At 43.0% G+C, this 15101-nt stretch overlaps 1 protein-coding gene across 1 annotated transcript; it reads right to left on the bottom strand.

Annotated features, from left to right (window-relative positions):
• Positions 1-2127: 2127 nt before the first annotated feature.
• On the bottom strand, positions 2128-14102 carry pcsk9 (proprotein convertase subtilisin/kexin type 9). Its single transcript, XM_010780617.1, has 12 exons — positions 13542-14102; positions 12997-13188; positions 11457-11589; positions 11239-11372; positions 11015-11156; positions 10529-10725; positions 9365-9548; positions 8938-9108; positions 8697-8842; positions 8478-8625; positions 5460-5626; positions 2128-4848 (listed from the first exon to the last, which is right to left on the bottom strand). Exons 1-12 carry the CDS (start codon positions 13713-13715, stop codon positions 4651-4653), a joined length of 1986 nt encoding a protein of 661 aa, XP_010778919.1. The 5' UTR covers positions 13716-14102; the 3' UTR covers positions 2128-4650.
• Positions 14103-15101: the final 999 nt, after the last annotated feature.

Here is a 15101-nt window from a genome sequence, read left to right as displayed (position 1 = left end):
GGGGGGGGGGGGGTTGGGGTTAAGTATGCACTTTATAGTCCAGCCCAGTCTATTGTGATGTACAGCTGAACTGGTCACTTCCTCTAGAGCCTCTTCGCCATCGTGTCCTCTCCTTCTTGCTTTTAACAACTTATATTTTCAGTGCCACTTATGCCGACACATGGAAGCCCTGATAGCTTTGCGTGACTTAACCATTCACCAGGGCCGCAGTACAGGGCTCTGTCCCATAAACAGGACACGGCCTCATCACATCTTTCGAAAAATGCAGTGCCATGGTCCGCACTCTTCCTCTGTTCACGTCGTCTCGCTGTCAGGCAGCCCCCCCATGTGCTGGATTTTTATTATTTTTTATCGCTGTTTTTTATTTTCGTTGCCATTTTTTCTTTGACTCCGGATGCATTGAATATTGGAGAGGATGTTTAGGGACTCAAGCCTTATGCAAGAAAAAGCTGATCTGGAAGTGCACAGGTCAGTGGTGGTGGGCCGTCAGTGCCGACTGAGGGGAAGCTCAGGAGCATGTTTTCTTTTGAGGTGCCAATACACACGTGATAGAACTTGTGAAAACCATGCTAACGTGTGTCACTCATTCACTCCGCTCACGAACACAACGAGCAGGTCCTTATCACATTACTGTTACCTCTGCTTTATCAGGTTTGATTCGTTTTTTTGTCTTTTTCAATGGTGTTTTTCTTTTTTCGCTTGGCCTTTTTTTTGCTTTTGTCTCTACCTTTTGGAAACACACACACAGAGGAGCTGAACCCAAATGTAGCTCTAGTTTCCCAGCAGAACAGCACCAGTGAATCCATCGTCCCTGCCCCCAGTCATCGGGAGACTTGAAGTGCCTTAACCTTTCGATCTCTCCCCCGTCCCACCTCCGAAAACTCTTATCACATCTCTGAGGAGGTGGGTCAACATCTGCTCCGCCTGACCGCGACACCCAACCAGTGTCCACGTGGCCAGATAGTCTCGCTATCGGAGTACAACAGGGCTTCTTCATCCCCATTAGACCCAAAATAAGACAGGGGAAATGTCCTCTGTGTGTTGTGACAAAGGATTGTAGGAATGTAACTGTTGATTCTGTGTGTATGGGGGAGGGGGGGGGGGTGTAATGGTAAAATGCTGCTTCTTTTCACTCTGCACTCAAGCAGAGACACTTTGTAGATACAGATGTATGCTAGGTAGTTTTAAAGAAGCCACATGTTCACTGAAACGTTCTGAAGACATGAGCCTAAACTAGCTTAGCGGATTAGCTCTCAGCTTTAACAGGTCAATGTTTACAGTGTGAGAATCTATCAAGCAATCATTCAAAACCGTTTTTCTGTTGGGAGTCGTCGAGTGATCAATCCACTGAGACTCTGTGCGTCCTCAGAGCCTGAGAAGAGGCTGTTTTATCCCCTCCACCCCCCCCCCCCATCCGGCCCATTACCCTCTCTCTCTAGATGTGAATGTCACGTCGTGCTGTCTCTCGGCACGTTTGCATGTGTGGCAGTAAGTGGTGGTGAAGTTTGTCTTTTTTGTGTGACAGAGATAGCGCGCGCGCGTCCGCGAGCACGAGAGCACAACCCGCGGTATGTTGTGTGCCGTGGCTGCCACGCTGTGTCACTGGAGGAGAGTAGGCCCCCCTAGTGCTCTCGGTACCTATCACACAAACCGGCTTCAGACTCACTGGACAGCTCAGTTTTCGTACCTCAAACCCCCCCCCCCCCGCCGCCGCACGTTCTGAGCTCCCCCCCCCCGCGCCGCTCCACACTGTTCTCCCCAGAAATTAATCCTCTCGCACCGCCCGCGCGCTCTCGTCACACCCATCGCTCCTCCCGCGCGTTTATCACCGCCGTGCTTTCGGTGCACGCCTCATCCCGGCTCGGTAGCACCGAGCCCGCCGCGCCCCTCATGCTTCTGTTCCGCAGTCGCTCAAAGCCCACGGGGCCCGCCCCGGCGCAACCAGCACGTTGCTCGCTCAGCTCGTCTGTTTGCTCCGCCAACGCCCCCACCCACCGCCCCCAGGGCCCCGCCATCCAGCCCACTTTCACTCTCCGTCTCTACAGCGCACTGCTGAATTCACGTCCGCTGCTGTCCTCCCCGGCAACGCGGCTGCATGGCTGTTCGGCCGCTCAAGTCCCAGTTGTCTTTTTTGTGTGACAGAGATACAAAAAACACGCCCCCCCCCCCCCCACATGTGTTTTTTGCTGTGTTATTTGGTCATTAGCACTCACTTTCACATCATTGGCCCCTTCTCTGTCTGATGGAGCTGCATGCAGTCTGTGCCAAGAGATACATGGCAACATGAGCCACATTCATCCAACAGCGTCTCCTACGTGTTCCCCCACTGCTACATCACCACGACTACTTAAAAAGAAAAAAGAAAAAAAACTTCCAAACAATCGTTGTTTTAATCCTGGGATGCAGGGCGTGGGAAGGGATTGGCATCTGTACGGGTTTTTACAGTTATTCGATTTTGAGACTTCACTTCTGCCATCGCAGGATTCTGTAATGCATGTTAAAACTCAGTTTTAATTTGTACATCAGAGTTTGAATAAGGGGAAATTTGATATAAAATAAACTGGAATGCACAACCTTTTGTAAACATTGTTTTTATGTATGTTTACACCTTGTCACATTACAAAATGTTGGTGCACCTTGAGGGTTTTGTTTTTGTTACCTTTTCATGTTGATTTCTGTAGCATATTCTGGTTTGATACAGCAGACAATGAATAGACCTTTTTTTATTGAAGACTTTTGACATCACTGGAAGAAAAGCACAGGTGATGATGATTTAATGAATTATTTGAACCACTTCAGTGTTAAGATCCTGTTGTTGCACAATCTGTTTTACTGTTATTAATAGAGCAGTATTATAGTCATTAGTACACCTGTGCTGTTCCTCAATGATAACTCAAGTAAGATGCTGTGAAAAAGTAACATTGGGCTCATAATGAGGTGAGCTCCACTTTAAGAATAAACCCAGCTTAATGTGGTGGCTTTTGTTTTTGTAGAGAATAATCTAATCTGATGAGACATAAATCATGACGCATTGTATCACCTTAGCAATGATGAAACCACATCTCCTGTGCCAATCAAACTTCAATCCACTCATGCTCTGCTCTGTGGTGCTCTCCATGCTGACATCTTTAAATCAAAGTCCTTTGAGTGTGCTTGGTTTAAATAGCATTGTGTTTTTCACTTTATTTTATTCACTTCACATAAATGCAGTTCAATGCCCAGGACAGACACATGTAATTTATTCAAGCATTCAAGACGGCTGTTTAATTGTTTTGTGGGAACGCACACAGAGAGAGAGAGCAGAAGATGTCTGGCTCATCATTATTCAGGCAGATTATTACCCACAATCCTGCTGCTGCTGCTGCTGCTGCCTGATTTTCACCTACACTCAGAACTGTAAACACTATTACGTGTGTGAAAATGATTTCTGCACTGATGGATATTTCAGCCCTGATTTGACTAAACTGCTGAGCGTCCGTGTTTGTCAACTGTCTTTTAATATGAGTTTTTCACAAAGACATTCTGACATGACTGTAGGAAAATCCCGGCTGTAAATAATAAAATGAATGATGACTGAGTTACATTTCAGCTGCTTTAGTCCAGGGTCCTGATACTGTCCCACTGTCATGTCTTACTGGGACTCTGAATATAAGATGACCTTTGTTAATGTCTGCTGTGAAAAAGAGGTATTACTTGATTACCCTCTGGTTAGAGAATGTGTATTGCCTCTACTTCTACTACCTCTACTAAATGTTACCGCCTCAGTGGAAGACCAATCAATGTTGTTGCAAATATAGTCGACTGAAGCAATACATTCCTCAGTGCCAGTTTATTTATCGGGAAATATGAGTAGGCCGCTTCAAAATGTGATTGTCTTTTGAAGTAACGGTGACGTAGTTTTGCGCAAGGAAGCTATGGGCACCCAGTTTGTGAGCTCTAGATAAATCTTGGATATTCAGACATGATCATTGAAGCCTGAGTAAATGGCCAAAAAATGCAGGGCAGACAGAGCTGAGTCAGCAGCAACAAAAGCCGAGGATATGGCCCGTGGAGACCCTGTGCCTCAGAACCCCACATGCAATGCATCCTGGGACATGTAGGCCTTACCAGGGTGCCACAATCAGTTTCAATATATCACCTAATATAGAATGTATTCAATTAACCACAGGTTCGGGGAAAGCTTTTTCAGAATATTTCCTTTGTAAAAGATATATAATATTTGTGGTTATATTTTATAAACTGCATACAAGACAGTTCTAAATGAATAGAACAATATCTGCTAGGGCATATCTGAACTAATTCTAAAACTGAGAAACAGACAAACGTTGACAACTGATCAAAGTTATAGATGATATCAATAGACACCTAATTTCAAAGAGTTCAAGTCAATGCCAGCACACACTTGTCAACCGCTCTGCGTTTCAGTCTTAGATCCTTTATCAATTCGTTTCTGAACTTTCAACTATTTTTAAGTTGATCAATGCAGAGGTGAAAAGTGTTTCCTGGAATTTACCTTTTTCTTTAAAATTAGATCCGTGAATACATTCCCTGCACCACAAAGAAGACAAAGCAAGAGGAGTGTGTGTTTCCTTCCAGTCAACATTACAGAAATATAAAGGCTGTAGGACATCAGAGTGGAGTGAGGCGAGATCAGGGAGGAGGTGAAGCGCGGCGCTGCTCTGGTTGTCTGACGCGGCAGCAGACAACGACGCCAGCAGCCCCGCCAGCTCCTGATGCACTGCCGACATGGCAACTGTTCCCCTTAGCAACTGGCGCTAAGATGACAGAGCCAGGAGAGACAGCGCTACAGTCGGTCAGTGTCCAGCCGGAGGGACAGGACAACTCCACCTGCAACAGGGCAGTAGTGAAAGGGTTTTAAAAAAACGGTCTGGAGGAAGGATCTCTAAGGCACAGTTCATATTTTCTATATTTCACTTTCTTTTCACTTTTTTTTTTGTCAGGATAATATTTCTAAGTGTTATAATAATCATTTGGGCAACGAAAGGCACCACTACCATATGTTAAAGCTACAAGTATTTATTCTTGCTCGTGAGTTTTTATTGATTAATGCACTTTAAATACAACGCACGAATGTGTTTAAGTTTAGTAAAATACTGTCACGTCTTTCATTTTTGCTAGAAAGTATTTTTATCGAAGCTAATCTAACGCTTTTAGTCCTATTAAAAACATCGGGTAGTTTTGCACTTCAGCCTGTGGTGTACCAAATGAGTATTAGGCTACATCAACAAAAACTGGTGAGAAATAATTTGCTAAAATTAACCTGATTAAAAAAAGATCACCTCCCAAAAGGTTGATCTGTCTTTTCAGATGAAAAATATTTGAACAAATGATAGTCAAACATTTTTTTCCACCTGTCATAAAGTTAAGAACATAAGATTTTGGTCTGATTTTTTTCTAATTTGCCTCCATAGTTATTTATATTGGTCTAAAATATGTACCTGATCTTTATCAGCTGATATCTTTTCCATCAGGCGGCACTCCAGAGATGGAGCATGGCAGCAAACAGCATGAGATGTGGCCCCGCTGCTCCCAACACAACGCCTCCGATCACTGCCATGTGGACGGGAGTCAGCTGAGATGCCAGCAGCAGACCGCAATGTGCAGCCTGGAGAGACACAAACAACACTAACATCAATAGCTGCTGGCCCCGCCCCCTTTGGAGCACTGCAAGGCAAACAGTGAGGTCTCCTCTCTACCGGCAGATACTCAGCTAAACACTGTCGTGATTAAACGCCATATCATGTTACAAACCACTTCAAGGATTATTTCTGAAACAGTATGGAGCTCAAATGCTTTTTTCCTTGCGGGTTTACTACAAGGTGACTTCCTTTTTTATGTCCTGCTTTTTTACACATAGCCTACTCTCTCCAGTAGCCTACAGGTTAGCTCTGAGTGTTAGGATGCTTGCTAATTTAAACAAAGACCATATTACGGCCAAAACACGTCGTGCATTGTTTCTGATAGCAATTTTCTGATAGGGCCGTGGGTGTAAAGCCAGCCCACATTTCCGATATTACGTAATATCGGCAGCAGATCTGGATCAGCTCCGTTCTAACCCCGCGTTTAGAGATGTGGGTACGAGGAAAAGAGAGAGGCTTTTATTTTCTGACACTTTGTGAGTTCCCTGAAACACCGGGGACACATATTTATGTATAAAAGACAGCAAAAAGTGCATTTTGCACAATAGGTCACATTTAAATGTAGAAACTACAAGAGCAATTAAAAACAAGGTTAGGAGGAAAAGTGTCAACAGTATACATGTTTAGCCTTAAAGGTCGGGTAGGTAATTTTGGAGAAACCAGCCCGAGTGCGCTAGAATTCGAAAATACACAGCCGAAAAAAATCTGCCACTTCCTTCACAGAGCTCCAACAACACACGAACGCTGGCACATGGACCAATGAGGGCACTGAGATAACGTTTGTGCACAGAATGGAAGCTGACAGGGCAGGTAGGCCATCCAAGTCTATTTTAGCCGGGCCGACTAAAATGATTGGTCGTGCTTATTTACAGTACTACGGCTTCCACAGATGATCATTTTTTGTATAGATTTTTTGTCAAAGCACTTAAAGATATTCATTGCTTATGGGATTGTTAAGAGCATTCCATGGAATATAACAAAAAGTGTATCTCGAGCCGGTTTCTCAAACTTACCTACCCCACCTTTAACAATACATAGCGATTAATTATCATACTTGGAGTTAGTTATGTTAACATAGAAAGAAAAAAATATAGTAGCTATTTCAGTGCGGAAGATATCTGAAATATGAGATTTACTGTATATAAGGTCTAATGTGGTAGTAATGTTTATAATGAGGCCTTGGAAGTATTTCTATCCATCGACCTGGAGTGACCCATCTACCTCACAGTGATCATAATTAAAGCAGAGGCTGAGGAATATAATGTTAACTATGTGTTTGGCGACTCTGCACTTCATACGCTGCGTGTCGCTGATATTTATGTTGGCGGAGAAATCATTTTCCTTTCAGGGGGATTGCCATGGTAACTGGCATAATTGACCATGATGTTCTAAAAGCAGCCACGTTTGAAGGATGAACTTGGTGTACCGTGCTTTTTTATAAAGGGCAGTACACACAAAGTACAGCGCAAGTTTGACTGACTTCAACACACTAAGAGAGAAACATTTTTTTAAAGTAGGTGGATGTTTTTGGAAACATTTTATTTGCTTTCTTAATGAGATTTAGATGATAATTGATACCATTCTCATATCTATCCATTCATAATAAAGTAGGAGGCTGGCATAAAGACTGGAAATGGCGGTCCATTGATTGTCTGTTTTATGTTTAAAGGTTTTTCCTTCCACCAGTGCATTTGTTTAAGATTTGAAAGGGGGAGACAGAGGGGATGACACGTGGCAAATGGTCCCATGGTCCACTGGTCTGAGCCCCAGTTTAACGGGCCGCCAGCTCCACCCAGTCAGCTTTACAGCAGCCCTTTTATTGTCTGTTCTGTCCAAAGTTACAAGCACCTCTAAAGCTCACAAACTAACTTGTTAATATAAGTGAATGACACATATACCTTGTTGGCAGTCTTTAAACCAGGGGTGTCAAACTCAATTTCATGGTGGGCAACGTTTGCATTAAGGTTGCACTCAAAGGGCCGGTTGTGACTTTAACACTATATAAAAATACATATATAAATATATCATATATATAAAATAATGTATTATATTACATGATTGTCTCTGAATTGGATTATTATCGGATATGGTAATAACTTCATAATTAACTACGTCTGAAAGCAGAAGTCTAGGGCAAATAATTGCAATTCTCTTCAGTGAGAATGCCACAACATGATTTAAAAAGAAAAACCACATTCTGGAAAAAAGTCACAATAAAAAAAAGAAGTGACATTTTGAAAAAAAAGTAATATAAAAAAAAGGGCAAATTCTAAGAATAAAGTCTAATTTGAGATGCATTGTGGGACATGTAGTTCATGGGCAACGTGCTTCTGTAAATCTGCTTGTAACCGTATAATAAACATATTATATTCTTTGGAAGCTCTTGTGGGGCCGCAGAAAATGAAGTCGCGGGCCGGATTTGGCCCCCAGGCCTTGAGTTTGACACCCCTGCTTTAAACTAAGACCATCTAAGGGAGGGTGGATAATCATTTCAGGAGCAGATTTTTTTATTTTTTTTAAGAGGATGCACTATTTTTAAGGTCAATTACCACAACATCCAATTCCAACAAAATTGTCTCTAGTTGCATTTTTTTTTTACAACCTTTAAAAACACTAGGAAGGGTTTTGTGTCAAAGTTATTCTGCCTCTCACCACTCACATCATTTTTCTACAGTGCTTCTGGTTGTAACTTCATATTTTGTGAACTGACATAAAACTACTATCACACTTATCCAAAACTTGGCAAGAAACCAAATAAGTGTCTTTTACAACATTTCAAAAAAATAATGCTTTAAACTCCACATAGCTGTGACTCACCGGTGAGATGGTGCTGCGTTGCGACACACTCAGGGCTGGCATGGACCTGACACTGCAGACCACCGATCACACAGCACCGCGCCACAGCATACACACCTTCCCCCCCCAGAGCATTAAAGGCAACACACTCCATCTGCCCGCTGCTCTCCTGTAACCACATATGAACGGTTTAGATCGGAGTGTTCTTTTAGTGACAATGAGATGGTAGCTTGGACTCACAGAGATGGTTTCTCCAGCATGGACACCATCAAGGGTGTAGCTGCTGCAGCTCATCATCTCCTCCCCCAGACGACAGCGACTGACAGCCTGGTCAGAGCTCGTGACCCCTGACCTCTTGGACCACACTGATCGACACAGAAGCTCCTCTGTGCACACCCAAACAGACACACAGTTTGAACTATAAGTGATGCTGTGTTTTGCCTGTGGTTGTGTGTAAAATGAAGCTTTATACATCACTAACTTGCGCTGTTGGCAGGAGGCATGGCTGCTACCAGATTGGGAGAAATTAGACGATGTGAGTCGGGCAGAGAGAGGAAGTTGATCGTGTGGCTGCTGGAATAATGCAGCATCATCTGCATTACCTGCACCGGCGACACGTTCTGATTGGAAGAGAGGATCACAGCTGCTATACCTGCAGATGCACACACAAAAATAAATACTCAGCCGTTTTATTTTTAGTAACTTGTGATTTATTTAAGTTGTGTGTGTGTGTGTGTGTGTGTGTGTGTGTGTGTGTGTGTGTGTGTGTGTGTGTGTGTGTGTGTGTGTGTGTGTGTGTGTGTGTGTGTGTGTGTGTGTGTGTGTGTGTGTGTGTGACGTACGTGTGTGTGTGTGTGTGTGTACGTACGTGTGTGTACGTGTGTGTACGTGTGTGTACGTGTGTATACCTGCAGCGTGTGCAGCAGCCTGGGAGGTTCCACTCTGGGATGTGAAGCAGGTGCTGCAGTCACTGCTGGCACTGACGATGTCGTCGCCGGGCGCGAACAGATCAATGCAGCGGCCGAAGTTGGTGCCCCCCGCTCCCTGTGACATGAGCTGGTCCACTGAGTTTACTGCCCCTACTGTGATGACCTGCACACACAGACACACACACACAAAATAAGGTAATAGTGTGTGTGAATCGTCTATCAGAAGCTTTGTGTTAAGTGTTATGTTATCTCACAACAAGTTATTTACTCCCAACCTTTCAAAAATGGCAACATGGTCCCTAGTAATACACATCAAACTATCAATTCATGAACCCGTTCAGCGCCATTTTTACACGTGTAGGCTGCCTCTAGTGGATGTAGTCATTCTGACGAGAGTATAGTCAGGTGATGTAGTTTAAAAAGTGACAATGTCTTTGTAAATGTTTCTGGTTGAAGGGTGGCTCCAACAAACAAGAAGAAGACTGTTTATTGTTCTGTGTGACACCAAAAGTGCAATTTTCATTCTTGTTCTTATTAACCCTAACCCGAATAATTTTAACAAATATTTTCGTTTGAATCCACAACGTTAACCATGCGTCTATTGGACTACACTGCATGTTGTACAATTATGCCAAAGGGTACCTGTTGGGGAAATATTTTCCAAGGCCCATAACTTTGACCCAGTTTATCAATTCATACTGTCCTGACTGAGCACAGGCACCTGTAACCTTGGCTGCTGTGCTCTCAGTGTTTTGTCTCCCTGTTCCTGCCTGTTGGTGTCAGCTGATAGAGGTGTTATGATTCTATGTTGTTATGCAGCATATTGATTATTCTCTCTGAACTAGCTAAATACATGGGTCTGGCCGTAGAGTTCTTCAGAATTGACGTGGCAACTCTACCGTGAAGTCAGAACCTCTGGCTCTTGGACTTGTCTTGTGAATTCTCCGGCCGAAGCTCCTAAATAAACCATCAGTGTTTGACATCAAAGCTCCAGCTCTCCCTGTGTCTCCTTCCTGAGTCGGTAACTCCCACTGCATTGCTACACAGAAGTTTCCCCCACAGTACCCAGATGATAAAAATGGACTCCAAGGTGTCCTGACCGAGCATCTGTATGTGACGTGTTGCAAAGAAGACGTGTGCAACCTCAGGCTCTGAAGCAGGTGAGTAGAAGCAGGCGTCATCTCTGTAGTTCCCTGCAGCTGCGATGACCACAGCTCCTTTAGCCACCATGTCCCGACAGGCTGCGTTCAAAGACCGGCTGAAACCACCAGAGAAAGGCAGCAACACAACCACAGCATCCACGGGGCGGGCCAGAAGAGTGGATTGGATATACTCGAGACCTGGAGAGGGATGTTGAGAAAAGAGAGATGTAAATCCTGCAGCTGCAGATGTAGTGACCCTTGCTTTCCCTTTTCAAATGTGTTTCTGCATAATGGTTGCATGCAACAGCAGTTCCATTTCCACACCTGCTTTCCATGGAGAATTACACTGTGAATGGGCTCAAAGGGTGATTTAATAAGCCATAAAAAGAGCTGCTGGGCCTATCGAAGGACAACCAATGGATAATGTTCGGTGACATTTGCCATAAAACATAATCCCAACAGTGCAACGGATCCGAAGGTGTCATACCTGCCAGAGCTCCGGACACGGTCCCTTTCCCCTGACAGTTTAGCACACGGACCAGGTTAACACCGGCCCCTCGAGCAACACCAGAGTCCGACCCACTCACCACCCCTGCAATGTGTGTGCCGTGACTGTCACACTGACTGGCCTGTAGAGGAGAACAGTTAGACGGGAAACTGAGAGTTTTCTATTTATCTTCAATGACAAATAAGCAAATTGGTGTGTGCAACCTGTCTATGAACTCTGACTCCATCCTCCTCAGGGACGCTGTTGAAGTCTGTGATGAGGACCCGTCCCTCGATCTCCCTGTGAGAACTCTGAACACTGCCGTCCAACAGATAGACCAAAGCCATTCCTCCGTCGTCTGCAGAGGGCAGAGTGTGTGGATTTTAGATATTACTTTAGATCTGTGTGTGTGATTGACATATTGGCAAAGAGGCAGACTCACTGGGCGGCCGGTATGTTCCGTTTTCAGAGGAGCCGCCGTGAGGCTGCAGTAACCTCTGCAGGTTCCAGGGGGCGCTCTGAGCAAAGATGGACGAGTCCTCCTCGATGTAGTGGACCTGAGGGAGCTTCAATGCCTGTCAGGAACACAATCATTATATTAATATTAAAAAATAATCATAATACATTTTATTTAATGTTACCTTTTATGGCACTCAAGGTCATTTTCAATTATACTAAATCACTATAAAAACATCCGATCAAATTAATAACGTGCAACAGCAAAAAACATCAATAAAATCAACGATAACACAAACATATATTTTAACAATTTTTCAAGAGTCAAAAGCTTTATTGTCAACTACACAATAGCTACAGTGTAGCTTTGGCAATGCAAATCTTAGTCCCATGCACCTCCAACAATGAAACAACTATCTATAAGACATAACATAATACAAATTGTGCACAAGGAAATATAAATCAGGAAGTGAAACTGAATGTTGCAAGTGACTAATGTGCAAGTAAAGGCAGAAATAAGGAAACTTTATATATGTAAAATACAAATAATGAGTAAAAAATAAGATGCATTTGTTGCAGTTAAAATTAATAAGCTATTTTAAAAAAATGCTTTTAAGAGCAGCTTTGATTTCTATAAAAGAGTGCTATGCAGATGAACAGTAACGGAAAGTGATTTCCGGAGTTCGCTTTGGGTCAGACTTTATTGAGTGTCTCAAATAAAAGCCTGCACAAGGAAGTTAATGAGAGTGAAACCTCACATACTGCCCCGAGGACTGGTTTCATGTTTTATTTTTTGAGTGAATCAAAGAGGATGTAGGCCTAATTAGGATGCGTGTTCACAGTGATCAAATTTTCTATGGTGTGATGAACATTTTGGCCATACTTACTGTGTTTCAAAATGTACAAGTCAATTGTACGAGAAGCTACTTTGACATCATAACAGTGACTCGAAATTGCTTTTATCATGAGCTTTCCTGCAAGTATTCCGCAGAGGTCTACCCTTAGCCCCCTATTATTCTACATGCCCTTGGACATTATGAAGACATGCACTCTTATCCAGATTGCATGTCTACATATATGTTCTTATAATGCTTGATATTACAGACATGTCTTTCATTATGTGGAAGTCTAAAATATTCCTACTGTAGAAAATAATAACTTCAAATGAGAGTTCATTATAACTAGCTCATCCTCGTTATTTATCTTTTACATTCAATTCTGTTACATGTTTATTCTCGTTTTATAGTAATGTATGTTGCTTTATACAAAATACCATCCATTTAAAATAGACTTATCATATAAATAGTGTATAATAACACTTAGTTATTTTGTATTTACTATTTATATGTATTTTACTGTTTTTACAATGCAATATATATTGTTTTCCTTTTTGCATTCACATTTAAATTAGTTGTCAAGAAATCCTGAATTGGGATCAATAAGGTAAATCTACGAACACCTTTATTTACCCTAACCAGGTTTCACAGGTAATCTCAGCAGCAGCTCGCTAACAGGTGAAGTGTTACCAGGTGAAGGACGTCGCTGCTCATCTTGACCATGAAGCCGTGCAGAGCTGCAGAGTAAGTGTGCAGGATCTCCAGCAGCTGACCTCTCCGGGCTGCTTTGGCTCTCAGTCTCCTGATGGTCCTCTGCACGTGAGAGCCATGCGTGCCCTGACGCAGTACGACCAGGTACTGACCATGCACGCGCCACGCTGCCTGAAGCACAGTGGAGAGGAAATAAGAGTAAAGACAGTGATCTGTCCCAATGCTCACAAATGGATTTTTTTTAAATGTCAGTATTATTACTTAGTCTTGGAAGGTAAATATCATTTATTTTCTGCCTTTCTCCAACATTGCTTTCTTTTTCTGGCTAAGTTTGTCAAGTATATTATAATTTAAGTCTGCTAAGCATTGACAAAAACACATAGGATATAAATAACAATTATTTCAGCATAATGAGATGATGAAGACCTCAAACATGTCAGGTGTACACAACCTCGTGTAAAACAGGCGGTTACAGGTCGTTGGATAAGGATGCGCTTCAATGCCCCTGACATGATGATGGTTACCTTGTTGCACTTGAGGAACTCAGCAGTGGGCACAGCTCGGGGTTCGGGTTTAGTCCCGTCCTCGCTGAACATATCCAGGATCATCTCGTCCCCGTCCGGGTAGTCCTGCGCGCTCGCAGCCAAAGATGTGCACAAACAGAGCACCCAGCCAACCCAGGCTGAGGTGCGTCGCATTCTTCAAACCTCTTGGACTGTTTCAGTTAAATGATCAGTATAACTATTACATTACACTGATGAGAGTTTCTATTCCAGTCTGAGTTGTGCAGATGTGCGGATCGAGCCTCCGACAGCTGCGCGTCCTGGCCGTCAGATAACGCCTCCGATCATTAATTCTGACTTAAGGGCGCAAACATAAAGAAAAACGATCGATTCTTATAATATAAGGCGGGGACTGCTGACGTCTCCAGGGCTCACGCCACCGCTTTTGTATCGAATGATTGTCCTCCGTTAAAACACCTCTCATTGTGGAGGAGTCATGTTTCATGCTCCCCCTGAAGCATCCTGTAGCTACTCATTACTCGTCAATCTCAAACTCTCTCTCTCAGTTCAAGTGCTTTCATTGATGCTGTTTTCTGCACTAAATCTGAACAATCAGAGTTGTGCATGCAAATACTTGTTTATAAACTCATGTTGCGTCATGTGTGCAAAGAGGCTGATCATGGTGAGCTCATATTTGCTATTTTTTTATTTATTATTATTTTATAGCCTTGGCCTACTTAGTTTCAGTCCTTTTTATTCAGACTGCTTTTGCTGGGATGCCCAAACTCCTAAATCACTATAAAAACGTATATTTGACTTTTAAGGGCTTTGTCAAGTCTTAACATTGTTATTGTTGTCAGAGTTCTCACAAAAAGTGCTAATGTGAAACTGCTCAGAGCGAGGACAACATTTCTGATGGGGAAAACAGGAAAGCCAAACATGCTTACACTAAATTTACTTTTACCCCAAATATGTGACCATTATGGTGCACATCTGGCATTGACGAGAGGCAGAGGGCAGAAGTCACAACAATGTCACTATGGAGATAGAAAAGTTAACATTGTCCATCTCTGAATTCCCAGTTCTGTAAGTAAACATTGAAAACAAGCAAATGAACACAAGACTGTGAAAGATATGACCTAAAACGTTGTTGCGAGAATTGTGTTTGCAAAGTGTTATTTGTTTTCTCATCCTGTTAGTAACATTGTTGTTCACTAGAGGTCCTGTTTCTTTCCACATAACACATTTACTAGAAGAAGGAAGGGTGTGGCGAAGGAGACTGGATAGGAAAAGCTCCAGTTTGAATCTTAGCATTTGGTGTTGCTTGACCTGTGTTTCTGTACACTAGAGGTTTAAAGTTAAGATATCTGTTGAACTGATTTTGATCATTGTGACTTGCAAGACGCCTATTTTAAGAGAGGGCAACCTTAAGTGGCTGTGGACAACTTTAATGACATTATTGGGTAAACAAATGTGCCTAGTGAGTAAATGTGTCATTCACCGCCCACCAAGTGCACTATTCACACACAATGTTTCTCTTATATGCAGTGAATAGTGCCATCTTCTGGAATACACATACAT

Source organism: Notothenia coriiceps, unplaced genomic scaffold, assembly GCF_000735185.1.
Source record: "Notothenia coriiceps isolate Sejong01 unplaced genomic scaffold, NC01 NC01_scaffold00022042, whole genome shotgun sequence".
Classification (NCBI taxonomy): domain Eukaryota; kingdom Metazoa; phylum Chordata; class Actinopteri; order Perciformes; family Nototheniidae; genus Notothenia; species Notothenia coriiceps.
This window is presented reverse-complemented; position numbering and strand designations above follow the sequence as displayed.

What these genes read in the sequence shown, in the direction of transcription:
- pcsk9 (XM_010780617.1), bottom strand. Translation starts at nt 13,715, where the DNA reads ATGCGACGCACCTCAGCCTGGGTTGGCTGGGTGCTCTGTTTGTGCACA. An exon ending in CGGAACATACCGGCCGCCCA is followed by an intron (nt 11,373 to 11,456) that starts GTGAGTCTGCCT and finishes TGCCCTCTGCAG; the next exon opens with ACGACGGAGGAATGGCTTTG. An exon ending in GCCTCCTGCCAACAGCGCAA is followed by an intron (nt 8,843 to 8,937) that starts GTTAGTGATGTA and finishes GGGTGTGCACAG; the next exon opens with AGGAGCTTCTGTGTCGATCA.